We start from the raw sequence: 26,894 nt of genomic DNA, 5'->3' as shown, positions 1-26,894 counted from the left end.
TGCTGCCCTTAGTTGAAAATTTGGTTTACACACCAGCTACTTCATTAGGTGCACCTGCAGTATTGACCTGTATATAAGACTATGACCCCTTCCCCCAGAAATAAGTCTAAAATGGTCTTATATTTGGGTTTAGAAATGTATTTATGCAAAGTCAGTCAGTTTTTCTCACTGTCAGACACAAGTGGTCCGGATAGATTCATCCATAAAACCAACAGCTGCTCAAAAAAGGTTCTAAAAGTTGTTTGCAAAATAGCCAACAGCGGGGAAGGAGCGTTGATGCTTACAGTAATTGATCAAGTCCTTAAAGAACTGTAGATTAGCTAAAAATATATATATTTTGCAGTACAATTTATTTCACTGCCGTCAAATGATTAATTTCTAAAAATCAGACTTACCACAGTTTTGAATTTGGATGAATCATGATTAATCACAGGTTATTGCTTGCATACATTAAATTAACTTAAAAAAAGACCCCAATATTTTGAAACAAATGCAATTTTTATTGACAGAATGTCATACAGGAACATTTAAAAAAATGTTTTACTTGGATGCACATAATTTGTTTGCTCTAAACTTGGTTATAGTTTTATCTAAAGTCCCACTAGGGTATATTTTGTAGTGATATTTACCAGCGAGCACAACAGCCAGCCTTCTCACTAATCTTTGCACTAATCTATGCGTTCACCTGATCACTGACTGTACAGCCACCTGTGCCGCTTTTTAAGTAACCATCGTCCACAGTTAAGGTAAAGAAGCATACAGGTCAAAATAAAGTGTGTTTATTAATTTGTATTTATACATGATTTGTGCTATAATTTTTATTGATTAATCTTATGACCTAACTCGTTATTTTTGAAAGCCATAAAAATATACACCGCATTTTTCGGAGTATAAGTCGCTCCGGAGTATAAGTCACCCCGGCCCGAAAATGCAAAATAAAGAAGGAAAAAAACATATATAAGTCGCATTTTTGGGGGAAATTTATTTGATAAAACCCAACACCAAGAATAGACATTTGAAAGGCAATTTAAAATAAATAAAGAATAGTGAACAACAGGCTGAATAAGTGTTTGTTATATGACGCATAAATAACCAACTGAGAACGTGCCTGGTATGTTAACGTAACATATTATGGTAAGAGTCATTCAAATAACTATAACATGTAGAACATGCTATACGTTTACCAAACAATCTGTCACTCCTAATCGCTAAATCCGATGAAATCTTATACGCCTAGTCTCTTACGTGAATGAGCTAAATAATATTATTTGATATTTTACGGTAATGTGTTAATAATTTCACACATAAGTCGCTCCTGAGTATAAGTCAAACTATGAAAAAAACTGCGACTTATTGTCCGAAAAATACGGTATATATATATACAGTATATATATATATATGTGTATATATATATATATACATTTAACATATAAACAATTGTGTTGTCTTGTACTTCAGTTAATATAGTAATGTAATTACAACTAGTAATTGTTTATTAATTTATTATACCAATTATGCATGGGCATTTTAATACATACTATTGGTTGACTAAGACAAAAGTCAACAATCAATTGTTTAATTCTTATTCTAATTAGTTCTTATGTTATTCTTGTAATAGAGAATCTTGTATTATATATTGTATAAACTTGTAATGCTGCTTAGAAAATGTGTGCCTTTTTCAGTCTCATTTTACAGATTAATTCTATCTTTTGTCTGCATTGCCTTCATACCCCCAGAAAGCCAAGCGAGTCATTCTCCTGTCAGGGACCCCTGCCATGTCCAGACCTTCTGAGCTCTACACCCAGATACTGGCTGTCAAACCGTCACTCTTCCCGCGCTTCCACGAGTTTGGGCTGCGCTACTGTGATGCCAAACAGGTATCTACGAGTACGAATCCAGCGATAGAGCTGAACTTTGTAGGAACCAATTAAATACTTTCCATCTCTCTTCGCCAGTCGGCTTGGGGTTGGGATTACTCTGGCTCCTCCCATCTCAGCGAACTAAAACTGCTCCTGTCTGAGTCTTTGATGCTGCGGCGGCTCAAGTCCGAAGTTCTCTCCCAGCTTCCTTCCAAACAACGCAAAGTTGTCACGGTAACCATCGATGGGGTCAGCAACCGTACCAAAGCAGCTCTTTCAGCTGCGGCCTTGCAGTTAGCCAAGGGACACAATAACGTGAGTAATCTTTGACAATGATTGAACATGCCACCAATTATTTTATTCGCTGCAATACTTTCTCCACAAGCAACAAACATTTTATTTTTCCATTTCAGAAAAAGGATGAAAAAGAAGCCCTCCTTATTTTCTATAACCACACAGCTGAAGCGAAGCTACAAGCCATTACGTATGTACTCACTTTCAAAATATTTCATTCTGATCTGGGAAGTTTTGTAACATTTCTGTATGGACAAAAATAGTGAGACACAACTTTTAATCAATAAGGGGTAAAGCAAGAGCCCATTGTTGTCATTTTGGTCAATTCCATGCTTCCAAAGAGTAAAGTCCCTTAAGGCATGCTTAGATGAGTTTGGTGTGAAGAAACACTTGTCTTACACATTCAGTATGTTTATCAAGTGTGGATGAAGATGTGTTAAGAAATCATTTTTTGTACCTTTAATAGGGAATACATCACTGACATGTTGGAGTGTGGGAGGGAAAAGTTCCTAGTGTTCGCCCATCATAAGTTGGTGTTGGATCACATTAAAAACGAACTTGTTAAAAAGGTGAGTTCAAGTTTGCACTTTTCTACCTCTTTTTTTTCTTTTAATATGTCCTGTCCAGTCACTCAGGCAAATCATATTGTTCATGCAGATGCCCATTTTGAGAATTCCCACATTTCTACAAATAAAATACATACATAGGTTAACTAAAGGAAGTCAGCATAGCTTGAAGCAGATCGTTTGGATCTCAATCTAAGGACTTAAAAATACAGCTGCAATAACAATACCACTACAGTAATCCATTGTAATAGCAGTACCCTATTGTCTTATTAGTGCTTCTTGGAGAAAACCATACATGCTTATTTTCAGCTTGAAGATCATCCATCCCATTAACCTACACTGGAGGTGGAATTTTCCAACAATATCTGAACACATTAAATATTGAAGAGCTCTGCACAATAAAAACACTCCAATGCTATTGTAATTTGCCACCTTACAGAGAAGTACCAAGCCCATGCTGAAAAGAACAAAAACAATTCATAAACTTAGAAAAAAAGAAAGTCATGAATAATGTTGAAATTTTGTAACAGTAAATGAGATAAGTCACAGTTTTTTTCATAGTTTGGCCGGGCTCCAGTGCAACTTACATATGTTTTTTTCCTTTTTTATTATGCATTTTGGGCAGGTGCGACTTATACTCCGAAAAATACGGTAGTCATTTTTAAAAAGTCTGTATTTTTCACAATTAGTAAGTATATTGAATAAAAATTGCTTCCCGGCCTGATAAGTTTGTGTGCCGTTCAGGTTGTCTACTTGCAGGGAGCGCTTGCATACACATAAAAGCAGTTTCACAGAAGCAACTAACAATTTGCAGTCATGTTGATGTTACAATAGAATATACATTCATTGAATGGCAACTAACGTTAGCCAGCCAAATTGCTAATTTTTTTGCTAACAACACACAAAGCTAATGTTACGCAATGGTCCGAGTTACGTTGTAATGGGCTAAAAGGTGTTAGAAGGTGGGATGTAATGCTTAAAACACATTAGAAAGTTAGCACCCTCCGGGCATCCCTGTAAAGGTTGCAAACTGCCCCTTTAATAAGATCTGTTAGTGTTAGCTCTAATTTGCGTCAACAGGATGTCTGTTTTATTCGCATTGACGGGACGACACCATCGAGTGAGCGCCAGCTGCTGTGCGACAAGTTTCAGTATTCTAACAAGACCTGCGTGGCCGTGCTGTCTATCACCGCCGCCAACATGGGCCTGACCCTGCACGCCGCCGACCTTGTGATATTTGCAGAACTTTTCTGGAACCCGGGGGTAAGATCGAGTTCAACTTCACAGATGTTCTTTTTGCTGTTGTCATTGAATACTTTTTCAACGCAGGTTCTGGTCCAAGCTGAAGACAGGGTGCATCGCATCGGTCAAACCAATAATGTGAACATTCACTACTTGGTTGCTAAGGGAACAGCTGATGATCACCTGTGGTATGTTTGGACAACCACCAGAATTCATAGTAGTTCTCAACAGTGTGCTTGATTGTTTTGAGTTTGCTTCTCCGCTTGTTGCAGGCCAATGATCCAAACAAAAATGAAAGTGTTGGAGCAGGTTGGTCTTTCAGAGTCCAACCTCTCATCCAATGCAGTGACGGCTCAATTCCACACTAGGGTAACCAAATACACACTTTTACATACTTTATGAATGTCAGCGATATACAGGGAAGTGTAAAGCGGGCTGCTCATCTAGAAGGTGGCAGGGGAGTTGCAGCAGCTTTACAGAAATAAAGACATCTCAAAGTTATCTCAAAGTCAGACTTAACTGATGTTTAGTTCCTTCAGTGAGAGAGTAAACAAAGTCTGGGTGAGATAGAAACTACTCTAAATATGAATTAGTAAATCAAGTTTAGGGCCTCAACTGTTGTATTAAGTTCCCTGAGAGGATGCTCACTATGTCACACTTTAAAAACTGATCAAGATCTGTTGTATTACTTAATTATGTGAATCTGTGCAGGATCACCTACAGAGGAGCATTGCAGACATGTTTGAGAGGTCTTTCAGTAATGATGACAAGATGGACGACGAAACCCTAATAAGAGAAGTCAACCTCTGCGCTGATTTTTGAAAGCAGTATCATGGCTGACTGCAACACTCAATATATATTTTTACTCATTAGAGAAAATGTAAAATAAACTTGTCTAGTAGCTATTGAGGACCTCTCGTCAGGTTTATTTCATGATTTCATGGCTGAATGTCGAAGATAAGAAAAGTGCGGGGAATCATCGTGATGCTTCTTCATGACCTCCATTTACTCCAGCTTGAAGACGGTGTGTATTTGATTCATGTTCTTCATGTGTGAAGGGAAAAGATCATGTCAATGACCAGCTCAGTGTTACTTCAACGGCCACAACATTAGGTACACTTGCAAATAATACAAGAGATAGTAGAACATCAAAATAATACATTCAGAACAATACTCTTGTTGAATGAATAGTTCATAGTGTCAATCAAAACTCAACAAAGGCAGAATGTGTGGTACAGCTCTTAGATGGCATTACACTGTGAAGGTGTACCTAATGTTATGGCTGGTCAGTGTATATTGAGTGTTGTGAATATTACTAAGCCAATAACACATTTCATGTTGTTTACCTTCTTGATGATGTTGATAGTTCTCAGGAGAGACATCATGTGGACCTGTTGTCTTTTCATCTGCAGACAATTACGTGGAATTTTAACACATCAAAGCAACCTGAAAGCAGTCACATGACGGTCTTACCTAAACTGTCTTCATCTGTGAGCTCTGGCATGCAACCGAAGACTAATTTAATCTCCTCCTCGGCGTGATGCTGACTTGATGAGCCGTGCACACAGTTGTGGAGGACATCAGAGGCCAAGCGAGCCCTCAGAGAGTTCGGGGATATCACCTTAGCTTGGTCGGGATCTGTGGGGCCCATCATAGCTCTCCACTCTTCCACAGCATTCTCCTTTTCCAAGACCATCATCAGACAGGTACTCCTGTCACAAGACAGGAACTCACAATTTATATGTAACATTTAGTTTGCAAGTAAGGTGAAACAACACCAGCAGTTTACCGGTATCTATAAACCATTCAAAACAGATGAACAATAATGTTTTGTAGTTGGATTAGATTGTTTTATTGAATACATGTTCACATTTTTATGTTCGGACAAGTCTTTGGTATAAACTAAAGATTTTGTTCTAGGGAAGTTTAAAAAATGTCATGACTAAAATGTGTTTAAATATAAGAAACTGAACTCACATTGTTGAGCGGGTTACACCCTGCTTTGGTCCCCAGATAATCGCACAACCATTCACTCTCTTTCAAACCTACCGGTATGTACAATTAAAATGTTTCCAAATAACTAAATATGCATATTTTTAGGATGTGGAGGACAGCCGCAGTACCCGAAAAAAAACCTCACCCACACATGCACAGGGAGAACATGTAAATATTTTTATTAAAAACAATGTTTGGATTATTTTTCCCCGCTTTTAACTTTGGCTTGTTATTTTCTTGTATGGTATAATAACTGTTGAACACTATGAGAATGGTTTAGGTAAATGTTAAGTTTTGGTTGGTAAAAAAAAAAAAGTAAAACGTGTGTTAATAACAGTAGTAAAGTGTTTCATTTCTCATGCATAGGCGGTACCTAATGTGAGATAGTGTTAAGAGGCAGATAGTGACGAGAGATCGGAGCCGATATTTGACATTTTGACATGTACCGGTATCTGCCGGAACTACATCAGCAGATACAACACCAGTATTTATAAAAAAAATAAAAATAAAAAGAAGTGAAGTAGATAGTAATAATGACTGCTCAAGTACCAGCTCTTTAGTCCAACATGATAAAAGTTCCCTTTTTGCTGGAGACAGATTTAAAAAAAAAAATAGGCTCAAGCACCCCCCCGTGACCCCGAAAGGGACAAGCGGTAGAAAATGGATGGATGGATGGATGGATGGAAAAAATACTTGCATTGTTAATTCTCTCCAAATAAATGGTGATATCTGACATTTATTTGAGTTGTTGTGAGAATTCTTCCTCAGTCTGCTTAGCTGCTTTTACCACGGCATCCCCCAGTTCTCTCCTTTGAATGCTGTTGATTGCCTACAGTATGCCTCCTTTGCTTACCTGTCAAAACTTTACATTTTTGCCGGGAAATCTAGTTTTTGTACTTCTTTCCTCGCGTCTTCCCGGTCCCGTATTGTTTGTTTTTGCCACTGCGGCAATCAAGTCGCTTGTCAAGCGTCTGTCTGCAACACTTGGAGCGTGGGCTCATTAAAGGAGCCTGCTGTGTTACAAAGAAATAACGCGACAGATGGATGAACGCATGTGATTAATTTAAAAAAATGTATCGTGTTATAAATGAATAAAAAGATTAATCATGGTGTTTGTTTTCACCGTCAGAACCTGGCTCGCATTGCACAGGCAGTGAGGCAGTGATCAGTGATAGAGCGATGTGCTCTGGGACCTTCAAAACTAACTCTGACGAAACTTTAAATAAAACTGATGTTTTTATTCAGTCTTGCAGCGACAAACTTTTTTAGCATCGGCGCACATTAAGTTTAAAATAGCATCTTATAGCGAAACATGAACGTGAGGACAGCAAACAGAGGACAGCAAACTATGCTTGCGGCAGTTTATATGTGTTCACCACAGATACATGCAAGTTAAACAATTTCTAAATGGACAGCCACCGCATGCAGTGTTGCCAACTTGGCGACTGTTGCTTAATCTGGCAACTTTCATGGTGCGCACCATAATGTACATCTGGGCCTAGTTTGCTATATTATTGCAAAGACTTTCAAAATAGGCACGTAATTCTTACTATACTTAATGTCACCAAGTTTTGAGCAAATCAATGACTTGCAGTTCAGTAAATTATTTTAAAAAGTTCCTGTATGACATTCTGACTACCAAATTGCATTTGTATCCAAATATTAGGGTATTTCTTAAGCAAACTATAATTATGCAAGCAAATAATAACCGGTGATTAATCATCATTAATCATACAGTATTACAGTGTGATTAATCTGATTTAAAAAAAGTAAACACTTGGCAGCCCTAATATAAATACATAAGAAGAGCATGCAGCAGCTCTCACATTCTCAAACTTTTCTTAACATCCGGGAAGAAAGCAGTTTTGTAATGACTGAATGTGAGAACAAATGCACTGGGAAAGTTGAAGATAATTCCACATCCTAAGTGTGATGTTTAAAATAAAATAAAAAAGGCAAGAGAGAAATATTGACTTTCTGTCTGGCTGCCTGGAGTTGTTGCAGTAAACATTACTCCATGACAACTTCTTTAGGGAATTGGGACAAATCTGCCACATGCCTTCATTTGGTGTGCTTTTTTTTAAGGTGGTGAACTAACCCACACATGAACTCCACCAGCTGGTTGAAGAAAGGCTGGTCTCTGTGTTTTTCGTAAAACACCTCTGCTGTCTCCCTGGACAGGAGCTTCTCCTCCAGACGGCTGACTGAGAACCCTCTTTCACGGATCTCCTCCAAAATCTTTTCTGTAGGGAGCGATCACAGGAAATAATTGTATTCCACAGACACACAAGCTATTTTGAAATATTTGCAACCTTTGTGTTCCTCCATGGTGTCGGGTTTGATCACCGCCAGCGTTTGCTGTACAGGGAAGAAGAAGGTGATTTCCCGGTAGGCCTCCTCAACACTTTCGCTACCATGCAGCTGATTGATTAGATGCTCTCCCACAGCAAACTGGGCCCTAAGACTAAGGATCCCACAAAAAGATAAACAAATATTCAACTAGATAATTACACATTTTTTTATGAGTTTGCCACCATTTATGATGAATAAGGGCAATTTTGGAACTAGGAGCTTGAATTGTGCCTAAAATCAAACACATTACAGATGCAGGGTACGGGCTGGGTAAGTGGTGAAAAGGTATCAAAATGCTCTGGAGATGTGTTCTGAAGTTTTTCCCAGTTTTTTTATGATTGAATGAATAGTCAATGACTTACAGTCAATTAGCTGCTAAGTCCCACCCACAAAACATGTGTTGATCATTGACAATAATTTTCTTTAAATGTTTTCCTTAAATCACATAGAAAACATTATGTTGGAAAAAAAATAGCTGGAATGCAGAGGAAAAACATTTTAAGTAGACTGTACACAATATATGTACACATTTGCAAATTATCATTATGATTACAATTTTTTCAAATAACTTTCTTGTAAAAGACCAGGTTATTTAAACCACTCTAAAGCACTTTAAAATAATCCTTTTTAAACCTCGATGCAATGTTAAAATAGATTTCCGCGAATTTACATGAGAAATGTTTGTATGCTCGTAGTGCTTGTTCAACTTCTTTCTTCTGATTGTTAAATTTCTGTGACCTACACTATCTTTTCCTGCACGTTTTTTGCTCTAGACCAGGGGTGTCAAACGTACAGCCCGAGGGATGAGTTTGCTAAATATATAAATTAACCTGACATTTTTGAATGAAAGAAACTAATGTTCTAAATGTGTCCACTGAATGCCATAGTAGCAATTCTGTGTATCTTTGTAGATGATGCTACATATGTACAAAATAAACCGCATGATGTTAGTACATCAGTCGAGGAAAATGATCAAACTACGGTACATAAAAAACATCCTGTAATTTGATTTTGATATAATTTAGAAAACCAATGAGTTGACTGATGAACATTATCACATAATTTATTCTGAAAATATAAATAACGACAAATAAAGATAGAATACTATTAACCGCAACATGTAAGTGTAAAAAAAATCCAACAACATTATGATTTGTACATTTTCAGAATGTGCTTGTTCTATTTTTTAACAAAGAAAACAATCTGAAGTTGTATTTATTTTTAAGTTATCGGGCCGTGATTTTACCACTTGGGAGTAGATGTTTCTCTTTGTGGCCCCCGGTCTAAAATTAGTTTGACACCCCTGCTCTAGACCCAAGTGAGAAACTTGGTTCCTCCAAAAATAGGTATGTACAGTGTTACCATAAATACGTTTTCTCCAGACCCTTAGTTTATCATGTTTGTGTAACTGGTGAAATATGATGCTTACCATTCAGGGTTCTCCTCCTTAGCTCTTGTAACATCAGAAGGACCAAGCATGTCTTTCCACTGTTGTACAGCATCTTCTCTGGTGAGAGCCAAAGCCAGCACTGGTCCTCTGTGTGGGCACGGACATGATGAGTACACACAGTACTGTAATACATACACTACTTAGTTTTGCATGTTCAAGTTACCTGGTCATGCTTTGCAGCAGTGCAGGAAAGTAATCCTTCTCAATACGTTGGACGTAAAACTGTCTGACTTGCTCTTCTGTAAGCAACGTTTCTCTTTGGAGAGATACTTTGAAGCCCGACTTGTTTATCCGGTCCATAATCTCCTCTTAAAAACAAAATCAACAAAGACAAATATACTATATTGCTAAAAGTATTTGGCCACCTGCCTTGACTCACATATGAACTTGAAGTGCCATCCCATTCCTAACCCTTAGGGTTCAATATGATGTCGGTCCACCTTTTGCAGCTATTACAGCTTCAACTCTTCTGGGAAGGCTGTCCACAAGGTTGCGGAGTGTGTTTATAGGAATTTTCCACCATTCTTCCAAAAGCGCATTGTGAGGTCACACACTGATGTTGGTCGAGAAGGCCTGGCTCTCAGTCTCTGTTCTAATTCATCCCAAAGGTGTTCTATCGGGTTCAGGTCAGGACTCTGTGCAGGCCAGTCAAGTTCATCCACACAAGACTGTCATTCATGTCTTTATGAACTTTGCTTTGTGCACTGGTGCACAGTCATGTTGGAAGAGGAAGCGGCCCACTCCAGGAGTTGGGCTTGGCCCCTTAGTTCCAGTGAAAGGAACTTTGAATGCTCCAGGATACCAAAACATTTTGGACAATTCCATGCTCTCAACCTTGTGAGAACAGTTTGGAGCTGGCCCCTTCCTCTTCCAACATGACTGTGCACCAGTGCACAAAGCAAGGTCCATAAAGACATGAATGACAGAGTCTGGTGTGGATGAACTTGACTGGCTTGCACAGAGTCCTGACCTGAACCCGATAGAACACCTTTGGGATGAATTAGAACAGAGACTGAGAGCCAGGCCTTCTCGACCAACATCAGTGTGTGACCTCACAATGTGCTTTTGGAATAATGGAAGAAAATTCCTATAAACACACTCCGCAACCTTGTGGACAGCCTTCCCAGAAGAGTTGAAGCTGTGATAACTGCAAAGGGTCATATTGAACCCTATGGGTTAGGAATGGTATGGTACTTCAAGTACCTTGAAGGTAGAAAAGCGCTATACAAGTACAACCCATTTATCATTTTATCATTTATCATATGTGAGTCAAGGCAGGTGGCCAAATACCTTTGGCGATATAGTGTAACTGCACGGACATTTGGCACACCTGCACAATCTAATCTAATGATCCAAATGTGCAATACTTCACAAAAGTGAGTACACACCTTTTATTTCAGCATATGTTAATATAACTTAACACTTAAGAATGTACAACAATAAGTGTGTCCTCCCTACAGTCAAGCATGGTGATGATATTGTCATGGTCCGGGGCTGCATGAGTCCTGCCGGCACTCCGGAGTGACAGTTCATTGGTAGAAACATGGACGCAAACATATACTGTAACCTACTGAATATTGAGTTCAGCATCTTTTACGGATGTGTTTCTGTATTACCGGTAGATGTCACAAGATTGTGCAGGTGTACAAGAACCATGTCAGAGTGTGTAAGGTTGCATGCACATGTAAAGGCATGTGCTTTTGTACTTGGCTCAGACCCCACCTCTGTTTTCCCTGGCAACGTCAGGCCGGATGAGAGCCAGCGTCCTCTCTACACGCTCTTCCTCCGCATCCTGCTCCGTTCCCGAGGCTGTGCTAATGTTGGGGAAGAAGAAAGCAAGCTCCCTGCTGGCCCGGTCGCTGTCCTCGCTGCCATGCACTGCGTTGAACAGCGTCTGTGTGCCGTATTGTGCCCTCAAGCTGCCCGGTACACGGGAGGGAAATAAGAGAAGAGCAGATGGTTGCTTGGCTGGTGCTCGACCATGGAGGAGCATCATGTTTGGGTGTGGCTGACATAGACGGGCTTTTTGCTGGTGCAATCATTTCTGTATGCACTCATGTCAGCCACAGCAAACGAAGTAATCACAACACATTCTGACTGATAACAGATACTAGGTTGCAAGGTGGCAAACGGGAGATGCGCACATACCTTGTACACAGTTTCTGCTATCTCACCTTTCTGGCTTCTCTCTCATGGCTTCTTCTATGTTTGTAGGGCCGATGAAGTCAAGCCAGGCTTGCACCACACTGGCTGAGTCCCCAAGCTGACAAAGCACCAGAATGTGGGAGGGCCCGCTGGACATAAATTGCACCAGGTCTTCAAAACAATCCTGCAGGTCACATACACACTTGAATAATTATGCAACATATAACATGTAGAGCAACTTACATGGTATTGATTTAAAATGATGTAATAGTACTCAATATTTCATTTAATCATACCTCCACATTTTTTTTACATTGCTTGAATATTTAATGATTTAGCCTCCTACAAATAGCTCATTAAGCAAAAACAAAATCAGATTACCCAGCAGCTTTATTTAAGCCTCCTGCAGAAATGCACATAGTATGGATGTGTGTTGTAACAAATTGTGCTGGAACAGAATATTTCCCATGTGAATGCTCATTTAGAATTCATAGCTCAAAACTAACCTCAAAATGTCATCGCTGAGGCCCTTAGTTGGTGTACACGTCTTTAGCATGGACTTTAAAACAAGGATATCTGTGTATGTTCATAGTTGTACAGTACACTGTTTTACAAAACACCTTATTGTAACTGTCAATTATGATGTAGGGATCTACAGTACTGTATTATAATATACTTGATCATACTATGCCATGCTTAAACTACAATAAAGTACTAAATTAAACTATTCAAGCCTACATTACATATTATTTTTATCCAGTTAGGTACAGTTTCACATTTCACTACTGAATAAACACTGTACTATACTATACACTTGTCCCATTTGGATAGTCAGATAATCTTTATCAAAATATATAAAAAGTATGTTACACAAGGCATTAATTTTTGTACTATACCAGACCTCTGTGCTTTTGTGCTGGTAAAATTCTCGCGCCTGCACTTCAGTGAGCAAACGTTCATCATGGGCCAGGATTTCAAACCCTGCGTCTTGAATCTGCAATAAAATAATGATGATTATATTTCATGACAATAGGTCAGATTGATTTTTCGAACAACACGAGCGTCCGAGTGCCTCCCTACCTTCATAATGATCTCAGTAACCTTGCCGTGAGCCACTACATCCGGTTTGATGATGGCGACAGTGTAGGACTTACTGGCAGGAACTACAAGATGCAAATGCACAACACAGAACCATTAGCCGTACAATAACAACACTTCCAGTCAGTATTTTGTGCTAGTCTGAAAATAATGACTGTTGTATCACTTCCACAGCACCTATTATGTTTTCTCCATCCTCAGAATGAAGATGCACAACCTCCTCTTCTATCTTCTCATTATCCAGGACATAATTTATTACCTGGCAGGAACCATAAATACTCAAGTACACACACTCAACAACACAAGTAGATTGCCACATTTTACAGTGGCTAACTTATTCTTACACTTGTGTGATAAATACTTGAAAAAAATGCATGCACAGTTCATAAAGGTTTTATGATGGCACCCTGGATATACAGTAAAAGTAGTATGTCTCTGTATATATGTTGCAGCTCACTTTACGTTCACCGCCTTGCTCCAGCACTGACTTCTCCTTTGCCAGTTCTTCTACGATCATCCTCTGAAGGAGAGGAGCATTGGCCCCTCGCAGCATAGCCACCAGCTCCCCACCCTGTCCATACAGCACAAGTAAGACATGAAATGTTTATGCCAACTAACATTCTGCATTCAGGACAAGCCTTTTAAGCACTTCATACATCTGCAAAACAATGACAGTCCACAATAAATAATTTGTAAAAAAAAAATAGGATTATGTTACTAAATTTTCTCAAATACAGTAGTGACCTCAGCCCAAGTTAATGGTCTAGTTTTTCAGACAGTAGCAAAAACTGCCATACCCCATATAATTTAATTTGCCGCGTTTTCCTCCCATTATAAAATAAATAAGTGAGGACAGTAACACCATATATCATAACTAGGGTTGTCAAATGTAATGCATTAACTCATGAGAATTATCACAAAAAAATTGCACTATTCACGCAATTGAGTTTTTAATCCACACGCTCCCTAATCTTGGTGGTTACCTGAAAGGCGCCGCTGGTTTCTATAAGGTCAGTGATCAGGTCAATGCAGGCACTAGTGCCAACATTATGATTAATAAAGAGACTACGACTAGTGTGATCTGGGACAAATTTCACTTCAAAATAAACTTTGACGGGACTTTAAATAATAATTTGAGTGGAAGTTTTAAGCAAATAGATGATTTGCATTTAAATTAAACTTTTAAAAATGTCCCTGTATGACATTCTGACAATATAATTGCATTTGTGTCCATATATTGGGGTCTTTCTTTAAGTTAATTTAAAGCGAGTAATGACCTGTGATTGATCCAAATTTAAGTGTGATTAATCTTATTAAAAATATGTTTTTGACAGCATTATTATAACATATGTTATATTTATTATAATATTTACAAGTATAATAATTTGTAGAGGTGGGCGAAATACATTTTTAGATGCATCGCAATTCGGGCATGGACTATTATCAAAAATCGATACGTAAACATCGATAATCGATTTAATTATTGTAAATGAAGTCATGCAAACAGTTCTAAAATTTGGCTGACTGCAGAGACCCACCTCACCGAGTGATCCGACCAGCTCCTTTATTTTAGGGCACTTATGTTCCAGTTTTACACACATTTCTATTAATTTAATAAATGTGATGGGAATTTCTTATTACAAATGCACTGTTTTAAAAGTGCATTTGCAGCACGGTGCCACAGGGTTAGTGCATGTGCCTCACAATACGAAGGTCCTGAGTAGTCCTGAGTTCAATCCCGGGCTCGGTATCTTTCTGTGTGGAGTGTGCATGTTCTCCCCGTGACTGCGGGGGTTCCCTCCTGGTACTCCGGCTTCCTCCCACCGCCAAAAACATGCACCTGGGGATAGGTTGATTGGCAACACTAAAATTGGCCCTAGTGTGTGAATGTGAGTGTGAATGTGAGTGTGAATGTTGTCTGTCTATTTATGTTGGCCCTGTGATGAGGTGGCGACTTGTCCAGGATGTACTCCGCGACGCCAAAAGGGACAAGCGGTAGAAAATGGATGGATGTTTTAAATGTTTCAAGTGATGAACGCCTATTTAGTGAAACAAAATCAAATGTAAAACTGCATTAATATACATACAGTATATTAAAGATGCATCAATCGATTTTTAATTGAATCGTGAGGTCGCCGAAGATTCCCACCTCTAATAATTTATGTTCAGAAGGTTTACATGTCACCATCCCTTCACATTTCCATAGCCAATGCATTTAGTTATACACCTCTTAATGGGTTTGAGGTCAAGAGAGCCTTAAAACCAGTAAATCCTGGTAAATCAGCAGGTCCTGACAAACTTGAGCCCTTCTTTTTAAAGTCAGCCGTTGATTTTATTGCAGAACCTCTAACCCCTATTTTTTATCTTTCCTATTTCCTAACATATGGAAATCTGCCTATTTTTTAACATTATTGAAAGGAGGAGATCCCACTGCTGTTAATAACTGTAGACCCATCTCGAAGTTATGCGTCCAAGCTAAGTTCTTGAAAAGTTTGTTAGTGAACAACTTAAGAACTCTTAGACACCTATGGTCTGCTTTTTAACATTAATCAGGTGTTGGGAAGAGACATAGCACCATAACTGCTGCTATCAAAGTTGTGAATGACATTATTGAAGCATTGGTTTGAAAAAAATATTGTGCAGCTGTTTTTATTGACCTTTCAAAATCATTGGATCCGGTCGACCACGTCATTTTGGCAGAAAGACTGGACAGGATTGGCCTATGTCAGCATGCTGTAAAGTGGTTTTCTAAATACCTGTCCGATAGAACGTAGTGCGTCTAGTTCGCTGGGTCCTCCTCTTCTTTTCTCCCTGTATTAAAGGGTGTACCTCAGGGTTCCATGTTGGGTCTGCTGTTGTTTTCCATTAATGTAAACAATCTCTGTGATAATGTGTCGAATGCTCCGTTCCATTTTTATGCAATGACCTGGTCATATATTGTTCATCCCCTGCTACAGCGCAAACCTTTGAGCTTCTTGAAAGCTGTTTGCTTTTAATGCTGTTCAGTACCAGCTGACTGAGTTGAAACTAGTGCTAAATGCAGATAATTAATGTGAGGTTATTTTCAAATGGCAAACGACTGCCATTGAACATTCCAAAAATATCAACTGCTCATGTGGTTGAACTTGCAATGGTTACGACATATATGTACTTGGGGATTGTTATTGGTGACAACCTGTCTTTTAATATCACACATACAAATACTTGTGGCTAAACTTAAAATTAAATTGTTTTTTTTCTTTATAAACAAGTGCTGTTTTTCCCTACAAGTTAGGAAATGCTTGATTCTGACCAATTGTACGCCTTTGCTAGATTTTGGACACTTGCTTTTTATGAATGCACCCGACACTTATTTAAAAAAAATTAATACTGTATATTGTTGTGGCTTACGTTGTATTACTGGTTATGGCAACCTTCTCCACCTTTGCACTTTTGTATGCAAAGGCAAACTGTCCATCTTTGTCACGTCGCAGATTTTCTCGATGGATGGTTTTTATTTGTAAATCACTTCTTGGTCTCGTTCCCCCCTTAAAACGTTCCCCTTAACCTAGTGAGTGGCCTAGTGGTTAGAGTGTCCGCCCTGAGATCGGTAGGTTGTGAGTTCAAACCCCGGCCGAGTCATACCAAAGACTATAAAAATGGGACCCATTACCTTCCTGCTTGGCACTCAGCATCAAGGGTTGGAATTGGGGGTTAAATCACCAAAAATGATTCCCAGGCGCGGCCACTGCTGCTGCTCACTGCTCCCCTCACCTCCCAGGGGATGATCAAGGATGATGGGTCAAATGCAGAGAATAATTTTGCCACACCTAGTTTGTGTGTGACAATCATTGGTACTTTAACTTTATGTATGTTCTTTTATGTGTAGAGACTCCAGTCGCTACAGTTTTAGGTCACAGGACATTCTTGGTGTGTTGGTTCCTAGAGCCAACACAAGTCTCTGTAAAAAAGCCTCTAGATTTGCTGCTCCATGGTCATAGAATGAATTACAAAAGGATCAGAGGCTACCTGAACTGATCACTTTGGGAGAATTTCAGGCCGTTTTAAAAGATCGACTGTACTTGTTTTTAAATAGTTTTTATTGAAACATTTTATTTTTGTTTTACCTATTGCATGTTTTTATGTTTATGTTGTAGGTAATTTGTGCTTTTAACAATAGTGTGTGACTGTTACTGTTTTTGTTGTTGTTATATGTATTTAATAAATGATTGGCCAGGTCGCTCTTGTAAAATAGATTCTAATCTCAATGAGTTTTTACCTGGTTGAATGAAGGAACATGAGATATGATAATAAATTGATTAATTTAATTTGTTAAGCATTTTATATTATTTGATGTGTAATACAGTACTCACTACTCACCCCATAAAAAAGGAAGGTGGGTTCACACTTTCCTCTATATTTCTCCAGTGCATCAATGCTGTCTGCCTCGGCCTGCACACAAACTCTCATATTTCAGATTCTGTATTCATGTGAAACCTTTGCACGCTGGAATTCTTACAGTGGCAAAATGTAAGAGGTCGTCCCCGAGTTCATTCTTTATTTTTCGTAGGAGACTAAGCACAGCTCGACAGGGACCACACCATTGTTGGTAAACATCCACAACTGGGGGGAAGAGCGCGAAGATGCAGTTATTGGGTCCACCACTTGAGGGCGCCACAGAACATTAAAATGCAATCCAATCAGTAGTGTTAAAATGCTGCTGTGACAAAACTACACTTTTTTTTTTTTTAACTAATCATTTCTTTTTAAATTAGACGTGAATGTAGCACAAAGGAAGTCACGTATTTACCTGCTAAGCCTTTGGTTGCAAGAACCTCCTCCCACTGCTCTTGGTTAATGACAGAAACCTGCATGAAGTGGACAGAATGACGACGTCAAGTCGGAGTTAATGCCATTAAAACTTTTTGTTTTGTCCTTTTTGACAAACCTGCAAAGTCGCCTCTTTCTTCTTGCCCGTCATTTTCCCAAGTTTGCCGTAATTTCTATAGGCCAATGGGAACAAATGGAGTGAAAGTGACTTGTTGCTGATATCCTCTCACGCGCGTGTGGACGATATAGTTGCTAGGGAACCGGCATCTCCACTTCCGGTTTCCCCGTAGGAAGAGTGGAAGCTAAGATTTTTGTTGTTGTTGTAATTTTAGCTTCCTAATATTGCAAACAGCCAAATTATTTTGACTATGTTTAATTTAGTTTTCCTTACCTTTTGCCTTGAACAGATAAAAAAAAAAAAGACACGCGTCAAGTCATGCACTTCACGGCCACAAGGGGGCAGGCTTGTCAAGCAAACAAGTCAAATTGTATACAAACCCCCTGAACTATGATAAATGTACACACAATATATGTGTATTACTTAATGTATTGTTGTCTGTAGAACATACATTACTCTGCATTTTATTGCAATATGATATGTTTCCTGTCTCATGTAGGTACATAGGTAAACAACCATGAAAACAATAAATACATCTCTTATATTTAATAGACAGCTGTAACAGATGTTCTAGGACAGAGCTGGGCAAATATTTTGACTCGAGGGGGCCACATTGAGAGAAAAAAAAATGTGTCTGGGGGGGCCAAGGTGTATGTGTGTATAAATTATATGTACACATTTAGCTGTAAAAACCTGCTGTACAGTATGTGTGTTTCAGTGACGTGCAGTCACTAGAGGCAGGTGAGGCGGGGCCTCACCTGCCATCATGGAAAGAAAAAAAATGTAAAAAGAAAAAAATATATATTAAATTGTTAAATGTATCCAGTGATTATACTATAAAGTTATTTTCCATTTAACTTCACCAGTTTTAGATTATTTTTATTCAAAATCGCTGAATTTTCACATTTGCCGTTCAAATACTGAGAAGAGACAGTGCGGTGAACAACAGCCAGTCGAGGCACGTCACTCAGTGCCTCAACATGGACGGACTCGGCTAACTGCTGGTCTGCTGTGCAGTGAGACCGTATCGCTATGAACTATATTATACATTTCCATAGTTTAGTTAGCTGAGGTATATAATGTACAGTGTATTTTGTCAACAACTGTATGTGTGTAACGTATTTCTTGTGCTGAGCGATCATAAAACGGCTGCAAAAGACGCGCTGGCTGAGGCTCGCCTCCTGCACCCCCGCTGTAGAATGCACGGCAACCCCTGATGGGAGTGTTATATCAACTAAAGCCCACACTTAAACTTTCCACGTGCAAGATTGAATCTATTTAAAAAAGTTATTTCATAAGAAGCCAAAAAGTGCAAAAACAATAATGTTCGTGTTGGAGGAGTTGTGAATGACTGCAGGGCCACAACATTAGGTACACCTGCAGACTGCAGCTGTACCTAATTCACAACTCCTCCAACACGAACATTATTGTTTTTGCACTTTTTGGCTTCTTATTAAATAACTTTTGTAACCTATTTTTATGGGCTTTCCTCTTTGTGATGTTAAGTTCCTGTTATGCGCTGTTATACAGTATATGCCTTGAGCTCTTATTTTGAAGGCGCTAAGAGCGGAAGTGATGTCACGTTGCGGAGGTTTTTGAAAGAATGTAAATAAAGTGGTCCTCGTGTAAACTGGAGCCTCCGTGTTTGTTATTTTGTAGTTTCATACAGTATAGGCGACATTTATAAACCCTCGGTTACACTTTTTTACATAGATTCAATCTTGCACGTGGAAAGTTGAAGTGAGGGCTTTAGTTGATATAACACTCCCATCAGGGGGTTCATTAATCCAGCACAACAGTGGCGCATTTATAAGAAAAGGTAAGACCATAATAAAGTTTTTTTTATTAGGGACGGCGTGGCGCAGTGGAAGAGTGGCCGTGCGCGACCCGAGGGTCCCTGGTTCAATCCCCACCTAGTACCAACCTTGTCATGTCCGTTGTGTCCTGAGCAAGACACTTCACCCTTGCTCCTGATGGGTGCTGGTTAGCGCCTTGCATGGCAGCTCCCTCCATCAGTGTGTGAATGTGTGTGTGAATGGGTAAATGTGGAAGTAGTGTCAAAGCGCTTTGAGTACCTTGAAGGTAGAAAAGCGCTATACAAGTACAACCCATTTATCATTTATCATTTAAATGTGCTTTTTTGTGTGCTACAGTTTGTATGTGTAAAGTTAAAGTTAAGTTAAAGTACCAATGATTGTCACACACACACTAGGTGTGGTGAAATGTGTCCTCTGCATTTGACCCATCCCCTTGTTCACCCCCTGGGAGGTGAGGGGAGCAGTGGGCAGCAGCGGCGCCGCACCCGGAAATCATTTTTGGTTTTTTAACCCCCAATTCCAACCCTTGATGCTGAGTGCCAAGCAGGGAAGAATGCTGGTATGAGCTTTTAAACATAACCCGTTAACTGCTGCCAATCAAATGGTGAATAAGATACTCTTTAGGGTTCATATGTTTGCAAATCTGACTGTGATGAAGTCAGTGCCTCACCAGCCATCAACCTCACCGCACGTCACTGGTGTGTTTCGGTCCTCTTTTTCCCCAGGAACACTTAATACCAAAAGTCACAATGTCCGATAGAGTTCTAAAAACATTATGACAGAAAAAGTAAAAATGGATAAAGAAAGTGGGATTTACAATATTAACTATGAACAATAAATACTGAATATTAACTTTTACTTCTTAGACCAAGCAAAACACAACAAAAATGTAAAAAACAGGAAAAATATGAATGCAGAGTGTAATAAAAACCTTCAATTATGGTATATTATCACGTAAAAATCTGTTTCTGACACACGTTTTGGGCTGGCTGCTCTGAAAACAAACTCTTGGTTTGTTCCTCGTGTGAGCTGCTGTGACGTAGATTAACGTACTCAAATTACATTACATGTAAATTGAGTACAAATTGAGGACAGGAAGTGAACATATGTGTTAGTAATTGCTATGAAGTGGAATAGGGGTAGGATTACATACGCTTTGCTTCTTCCTACTCCTTTTTAGACCTGTAAATGTAATGTATCATGTTGTAACTGTATGCATGTTCAAAATAAACTTCAACCAACCATATTTCCTCACGCAGTATGTTGTTTTCCTCCCCCTAAACGTTAAAACAACATCGACACAAATGAACACACCAAGCAGAGGAATTGTGTTTTTATTTACTATGAAGTTTATGTCTTTGATTTTTTTATGAAATTACTTGCTAGTTGTTTTGGTAGCGGCTAAAGTAGCATTTTGCGATACCTTGTACAGGTGATCATGTCTGCGCTGAGCAGATGCACAAAAGGTTGAGCGATTGTCATTTCTGCTGACAACAAGGTTTATTTTGCTCGTTACCGTTTTTTCTGGACCATAGGGCGCACTGGATTATTAGGCGCATTATAGGGGTCATATTATGATTTTTTTCTAAATGTAAAATACTTCCTTATGGTCTACATAACATGTAATGGTGGTTCTTTGGTCAAAATGTTGCATAGATGATGTTTTACAGATCATCTTCAAGCCGCTTTCTGACAGTCGCTTCAGGATGTGCCGTTTTGTGGGCGGTCTTATTTACGTGGCTCACCTTCGGCAGCGTCTTCTCCCCGTCATCTTTGTTGTAGCGTTGTAGCGTGCAAGGACGGGAGTGGAAGAAGTGTCAAAAGATGGAGCTAACTGTTTTAATGACATTCAGACTTTACTTTAATCAATAACGGAGCAGCATCTCCTCATCCGTGGCTCACTAGTCCAACAACAAAGCCGGAAATGTGTCCCGTGAAAAACCATCCGACTGGAACTCTCTAATAAGTAAAGTTCCTTGGATGAATAATGTAAACTCACTACACCGGTATGTTTTAGCGTTTTCATGGCGAGTTTACTGACAGATATAAGTAAGAACTTTACACTACTTTATATTAGAAATGGCAACTTCGAAGGATGAATGTTACATAACAAGAAGATAGAGAAAAAGAAGAAGCTTATCGACTACGGTATCGGCACGGACTACAATGGCAGAAGTGCACACATTTTCAGGACTTATGCAGATCCCAAATACAGATCAGCAGGTATCAGAAGGTAAGAAAAGTTGGCCAGATAAAATGTCTGCTAATGGGTGCCATTTTGCGGTCCTTATACACACACACCATAATAATACTTGTATCTCTGACTACGGTAGCCGTAATGGCCGACAATCCATCAACCGGTGCGGCTTCAAAGTCATACTAAAACATTGTAACGTGTGTAATGTTCTTTATTTTCAATGGAACATTTAAAGTTTTGGTGTTGTTTACTGGCGTCCAATTGCAGTCTACACATATCTCTTGTGTGTGACTGCCATCTACCGGTCACCATGTACCAAATGGGATTGCTTTGAGGTCAGTAAGTACCACCAGAATTATTACGTACATTAGGCGCTCCAGGTTAAAAGGCGCATTGTCGATTTTTGAGAAAATTAAAGGATTTTGAGTGCGTCTCATAGTCCGAAAAATACGGTACTATGATTTTAAACACAAGTTGTCGTTCACGATGTATCGTTTTTCATGAGGAAAATGAGGTGTGGAGAGTGACTTTACTATGTCCTTTCACATTTCAATGTGTCAGGGGCGCAGGGCGCATACCAAGCAACATCATTGCTTAGTATTATGATTATTATTGATTATTATTATCAATTATCAGTGGCCTTGTGGCTAGAGTGTCCGCCCTGAGATCAGTAGGTCGTGAGTTCAAACCCCGGCCGAGTCATACCAAAGACCCATTACCTCCCTGCTTGGCACTCAGCATCAAGGGTTGGAATTGGGGGTTGAATCACCAAAATGATTCCTGGGCGCAGCCACCGCTGCTGCTCACTGCTCCCCTCATAGGTCAAATGCAGAGGATCATTTCACCACACCTAGTGTTTGTCTGACTATTATTGGTACTTTAACTTTTAACTTTATAACCTACTACCCAAGAATGTACAACAATTCTTCTCAACAAAAGAGGAGAAATATAATCTTAGACGAAAATCTAATTGAAAACATTTCTATGCTCGTACAACACTTAAAACCTTTAGCATATCTGTATGTGGAATTAAATTATGGAATGGATTAAGCAAAGAAATCAAACTAAGCACCAATATGATTCAGTTTAAGAGACTGTTCAAACTACAAGTGTTCACAAAGTACACAGAACAATCATTATGATAAACATCTTAAACCCTTTTTTTTCTTGAGACAAAGATAATTTATGTATTTAATATTTGTTTGCATACTTTGGTATATTATTTATTTATTATTTCTTTGTTCACTGTTCTGTTACAGAGAACAAGGAAATTGGATAAAATTGCTATGGTATGAAAAGGGGTAGGATTAAATAAGCTCTGCTTCTTCCTACTCCTTTTCGGACGTGCTGTAATGAAACCACTGGAAATGTGTGATGCATTACATTGTATCGTATGCATGTTCGAAATAAACTGAAACTGAACTGAATAGTATGTTATAGAGTCATATTATTTGCAATATAGCTGTTGTGGGCAACAGAGTGGCCTGGTTTCAAAAGTTTCGAAAGTTTTCTCAAAGTTGTGTGGATATTCTATTGCAATGGGTGCTGGAAAGGTGCATTAACAGGGAACGCTTCAGGACACCGTGCAACAAATGTAATATAATCAAACTCTTCTGATTCTGAGTGTTCCTGGTATTGTCCTCAGCACAGACTGATGTATAATCCATCTCGCCTTGATGAAAAAATTAATTGCTTATGAGAGGAATGGAGACTTTTAAAGACCTGGGCAGCAGTCTCAGTCGGTTACTCAGGCTCATAACCATCATTTCAGTTAGTATGAGGAGAAGGAAAGGGACGAGAGATTTGAAGTACAATTAATGATTTAGCGTGAAGAGGCGGAATAGGCCCCGACAAGAAGTAGGTCACCTAAGGAAAGCGGTGGCATGAATTAGGTGCTTGTGACGTGAAGGAGAGCAGTGGAGATACTGGAGGTGGAGATGGTAGAAGCTCAAAATGTCTTCTTCAGAGACAGATTGGAGGTGGCTGGCTGTTGAAAGCTTAGAGGTGGGTCATGCTGGGGTGACACGTGAGTGACAGCAGGTTGAGAGAAGACTCCTCGGAAATCGAGGGCGTGATGGATGGAGCGGCCTTGTGTGTCAACGTGAGATCACAACAGAGCGTGCTCAAGGAGCATGGAGGCTGTGCTATAACTGAGCGGGGAAACGTTGTCTTCCCTGACAGAAGTTGTGTTACGCTTCACAGCACCCAACCTCTCGGATTCCAGAAGCATATTTAGGTCACTTGTTTTACAACACGCTCAACCAACAAGCCCTAATTAGCCCTTCTGTTTTGTCTTCAGGGTTGACACTCGTTTTTCTTGAATCAAGTTATTTTCTGGAGACCTCAGGCAGAATCCCCTCAGACGAAATGTTGGGTCTCGGGAGAAGTCACTTGAAAAAGGTAAGGAAGTTCCTCCAATATATCACTTATGATTTGCTGTGAACTATACACAAAACCCATAACCAGTGAAGTTGGCATGTTGTGTAATTCGTAAATAAAAAAAGAATACAATGATTTGCAAATCCTTTTCAACTTATATTCAATTGAATAGACTGCAAAGACAAGATATTTAATGTTCGGACTGAGAAACATATTATTTTTTGCAAATAATCATTAACTTACAATTTAATGGCAGCAACACATTGCAAAAAAGTTGGCACAGGGGCATTTTTACCACTGTGTTACATGGCCTTTCCTTTTAACAACACATTCGGAACTGAGGAAACCAATTTTTTTAAGCTTTTCAGGTGGAATTCTTTCCCATTCTTGCTTGATGTACAGCTTAAGTTGTTCAAGTTGTGGTATTTTAGGCTTCATATTGCGCCACACATTTTCAATGGGAGACAAGTCTGGACTACAGGCAGGCCAGTCTAGTACCTGCACTCTTTTACTATGAAGCCACGCTGTTGTAACACGTAGCCTGGCATTGTTTTGCTGAAATAAGCAGGGGCGTCCATGATAACGTTGCTTGGATGGCGACATATCTTGCTCTAAAACCTGTATGTACCTTTCAGCATTAATGGTGCCTTCACAGATGTGTAAGTTACCCATGCCTTGGGTACTAATACACCCCCATACCATCACAGATGCTGGCTTTTGAACTTTGCGCCTATAACAATCCAGATGGTTCTTTTCCTCTTTGTTCTGGAGGACACAACGTCCAGTTTCCAAAAACAATTTGAAATGTGGACTCCTCAGACCACAGAACACTTTTCCACTTTGCATCAGTCCATCTTAGATGAGCTCAGGCCCAGCGAAGCCGGCAGCGTTTCTGGGTGTTGTTGATAAATGGCTTTCGCTTTGCATAGTAGAGTTTCCTCAGTTTCCTCCTCAAATTTCTTCGATTTAGATGACATTTTTCCGGAAAACATGGAGGTAAGGGACAAAGGGAGATGATTCAGGGTGTTGAAAACACTAAAAGATAGACTGAGGGACAGTTTTTAAATAAAAACATGTAACTGTGTAATGTGTCATTTCTGGCACAAGTGCAATGTCAGCAATCAGCAACCTTTTTTTTTTTAAATAACAGGTGCAATAATCTGCTCCTAATGACACATTTATGCAATTAGTACATAGGATTCCAGTTTTATGTTTTTTTCAATATTTTTTTTCTAGATATATATATATATTTTTATATTTTTGTCTTTTAATTTACTTATTATTTACTTGTTCTGCACCGAGGACAGAAACCGTGTCCAAAATTCATTGAACTGGTGTACTGTGTATGCTTGTGCAAGGACAATAAAGATTTGTATCTTATTTAAAAACAGAAAAAACACATACGGATTTTGAATAATAGGCAAAATTCCAAAAAAAGTGCATTTTGTTACGTGTATACAGGCGTCAAAGTCCGTGTCCAGGCGGGAGGTCGAGATCCAAAAGGGGCAGCCAGAGAACCAGAGGGGAACACAGGGAGACGAGACACACATCTCGTAACGCGGGAACAGAGGAATGCTGCTGGAAAAGGCCAAAGGGGGCACAAGACCAATGAACACGGAGGGGGAAAAACACAGAGAGAGAGTATGCATATAGCTTGGAGAATTTCGGCTTGCTGTACAGGAACAGGTCGCTACGTTCTGGCCCAGGATTCTGGCTTAAGAAGGCAGGAGAGCTCATCCGCGACAGGTGTGTAGATTGCTGATTGGCGATTGAATGCAGCCACTTGCAGCAGACGCAGTGGCGCACAGATGAATGCGCACTGGGGTGCGCTCGGGCCGTGACACATTTCCCCTTTATCTAACAAAACAAAAATGGATAAAACTGATTCATTTTTTAAATCACAATGAAGAAGTCAGGCTTAATGGCGACAATAAGCACGTTTTGTAGTGCACAGCTTTTCGAAACGGGGTTTGAAGCATGATACTGATAAAGCATGCTCGCCGGGGTGGCATGTGCCCCCCCTGGCATCGCACTGCACCCCCTCAGGGGCATGCACCACTAATAAAGAAGGACTGATTTACAATAATACACAATGAAAACAACAACTGTAGATTTTACGGTAATGAAGTTGACTCTACCTCAAGTATTAGGTAGGTCTTTTTTGTCATTGCGCAAGTACAACACAACTTTTGTTTTCAGCACAAACCCGTTCAAGATTAGACAAACAAACAGTGTACAGGGTTACAGAACAGGAACACTGATGGGTTGCCACAAGGCGCCCCGTAAAAGATGAGGAAAAGCTAAACGCTGGGGAAGGATGAGTAAAAAACTACAATCTAGACTGGGTTCCTAAGGGGGCCCAGTCTGGAGTGGGACAAAACCTCCATAGCAAAGCACATATACATATTACAACATACATCTCGAGACCTGCAACAGAGGGGAGGGAGTGGGGGCCACGGTGGCAGTCTGTAGCTCTTCAGGCGCTGCCCAGCCGTCCATCACCCCTAAGGGATTCGCGTCATGGGCAGTGGATGGGGGGTGGGGTATTTGTGTGTGGCGTATATTTTTTGTGG

At 39.6% G+C, this 26,894-nt stretch overlaps 2 protein-coding genes and 1 long non-coding RNA gene across 3 annotated transcripts in view; 2 read left to right on the top strand and 1 right to left on the bottom strand.

Annotated features, from left to right (window-relative positions):
• smarcal1 (SWI/SNF related, matrix associated, actin dependent regulator of chromatin, subfamily a-like 1) overlaps positions 1–4,868 on the top strand; it is a 25,251-nt gene extending 20,383 nt beyond the window's left edge. Inside the window, exons 10-17 of the mRNA XM_061971503.2 lie at positions 1,737–1,877; positions 1,956–2,174; positions 2,273–2,343; positions 2,620–2,722; positions 3,800–3,982; positions 4,049–4,149; positions 4,234–4,330; positions 4,673–4,868. Coding sequence (XP_061827487.1) covers positions 1,737–1,877; positions 1,956–2,174; positions 2,273–2,343; positions 2,620–2,722; positions 3,800–3,982; positions 4,049–4,149; positions 4,234–4,330; positions 4,673–4,783 — 1,026 coding nt within the window. The 3' untranslated portion in view covers positions 4,784–4,868. The remainder of the gene's footprint in view (positions 1–1,736; positions 1,878–1,955; positions 2,175–2,272; positions 2,344–2,619; positions 2,723–3,799; positions 3,983–4,048; positions 4,150–4,233; positions 4,331–4,672) is intronic.
• Positions 4,865–18,028, bottom strand: nme9 (NME/NM23 family member 9). The gene is made up of 17 exons (XM_061971504.1): positions 17,929–18,028; positions 17,791–17,848; positions 17,500–17,603; positions 17,361–17,432; positions 13,459–13,572; positions 13,179–13,260; positions 12,984–13,066; positions 12,805–12,897; positions 11,933–12,087; positions 11,481–11,677; positions 9,922–10,066; positions 9,738–9,845; positions 8,269–8,420; positions 8,055–8,199; positions 5,435–5,673; positions 5,308–5,367; positions 4,865–5,005 (listed from the first exon to the last, which is right to left on the bottom strand). The coding sequence occupies exons 1-17, from the start codon at positions 17,959–17,961 to the stop codon at positions 4,938–4,940; spliced, it is 1,908 nt and encodes a 635-aa protein (XP_061827488.1). The 5' UTR covers positions 17,962–18,028; the 3' UTR covers positions 4,865–4,937.
• On the top strand, positions 11,040–26,057 carry LOC133613747 (uncharacterized). The gene is made up of 5 exons (XR_009816487.1): positions 11,040–12,093; positions 13,203–13,284; positions 13,454–13,589; positions 24,242–24,342; positions 25,783–26,057. It is a non-coding gene; the product is annotated as an uncharacterized lncRNA (long non-coding RNA).
• The last annotated feature ends 837 nt before the right edge of the window (positions 26,058–26,894 follow it).

The sequence above is a fragment of the Nerophis lumbriciformis genome, linkage group LG13 (assembly GCF_033978685.3).
Source record: "Nerophis lumbriciformis linkage group LG13, RoL_Nlum_v2.1, whole genome shotgun sequence".
NCBI lineage: Eukaryota > Metazoa > Chordata > Actinopteri > Syngnathiformes > Syngnathidae > Nerophis > Nerophis lumbriciformis.
This window is presented reverse-complemented; position numbering and strand designations above follow the sequence as displayed.

Bases quoted from the DNA above. Each gene is read 5' to 3' on its own strand.
- nme9 (XM_061971504.1), bottom strand. From the start codon at position 17,961: ATGACGGGCAAGAAGAAAGAGGCGACTTTGCAG. The intron at 13,067-13,178 runs GTGCTGTGGAAG...TGCATCTTGTAG, and splicing joins GGATGGAGAAAACATAATAG to TTCCTGCCAGTAAGTCCTAC. The intron at 9,846-9,921 runs GTAACTTGAACA...GTGCCCACACAG, and splicing joins CTGCTGCAAAGCATGACCAG to AGGACCAGTGCTGGCTTTGG.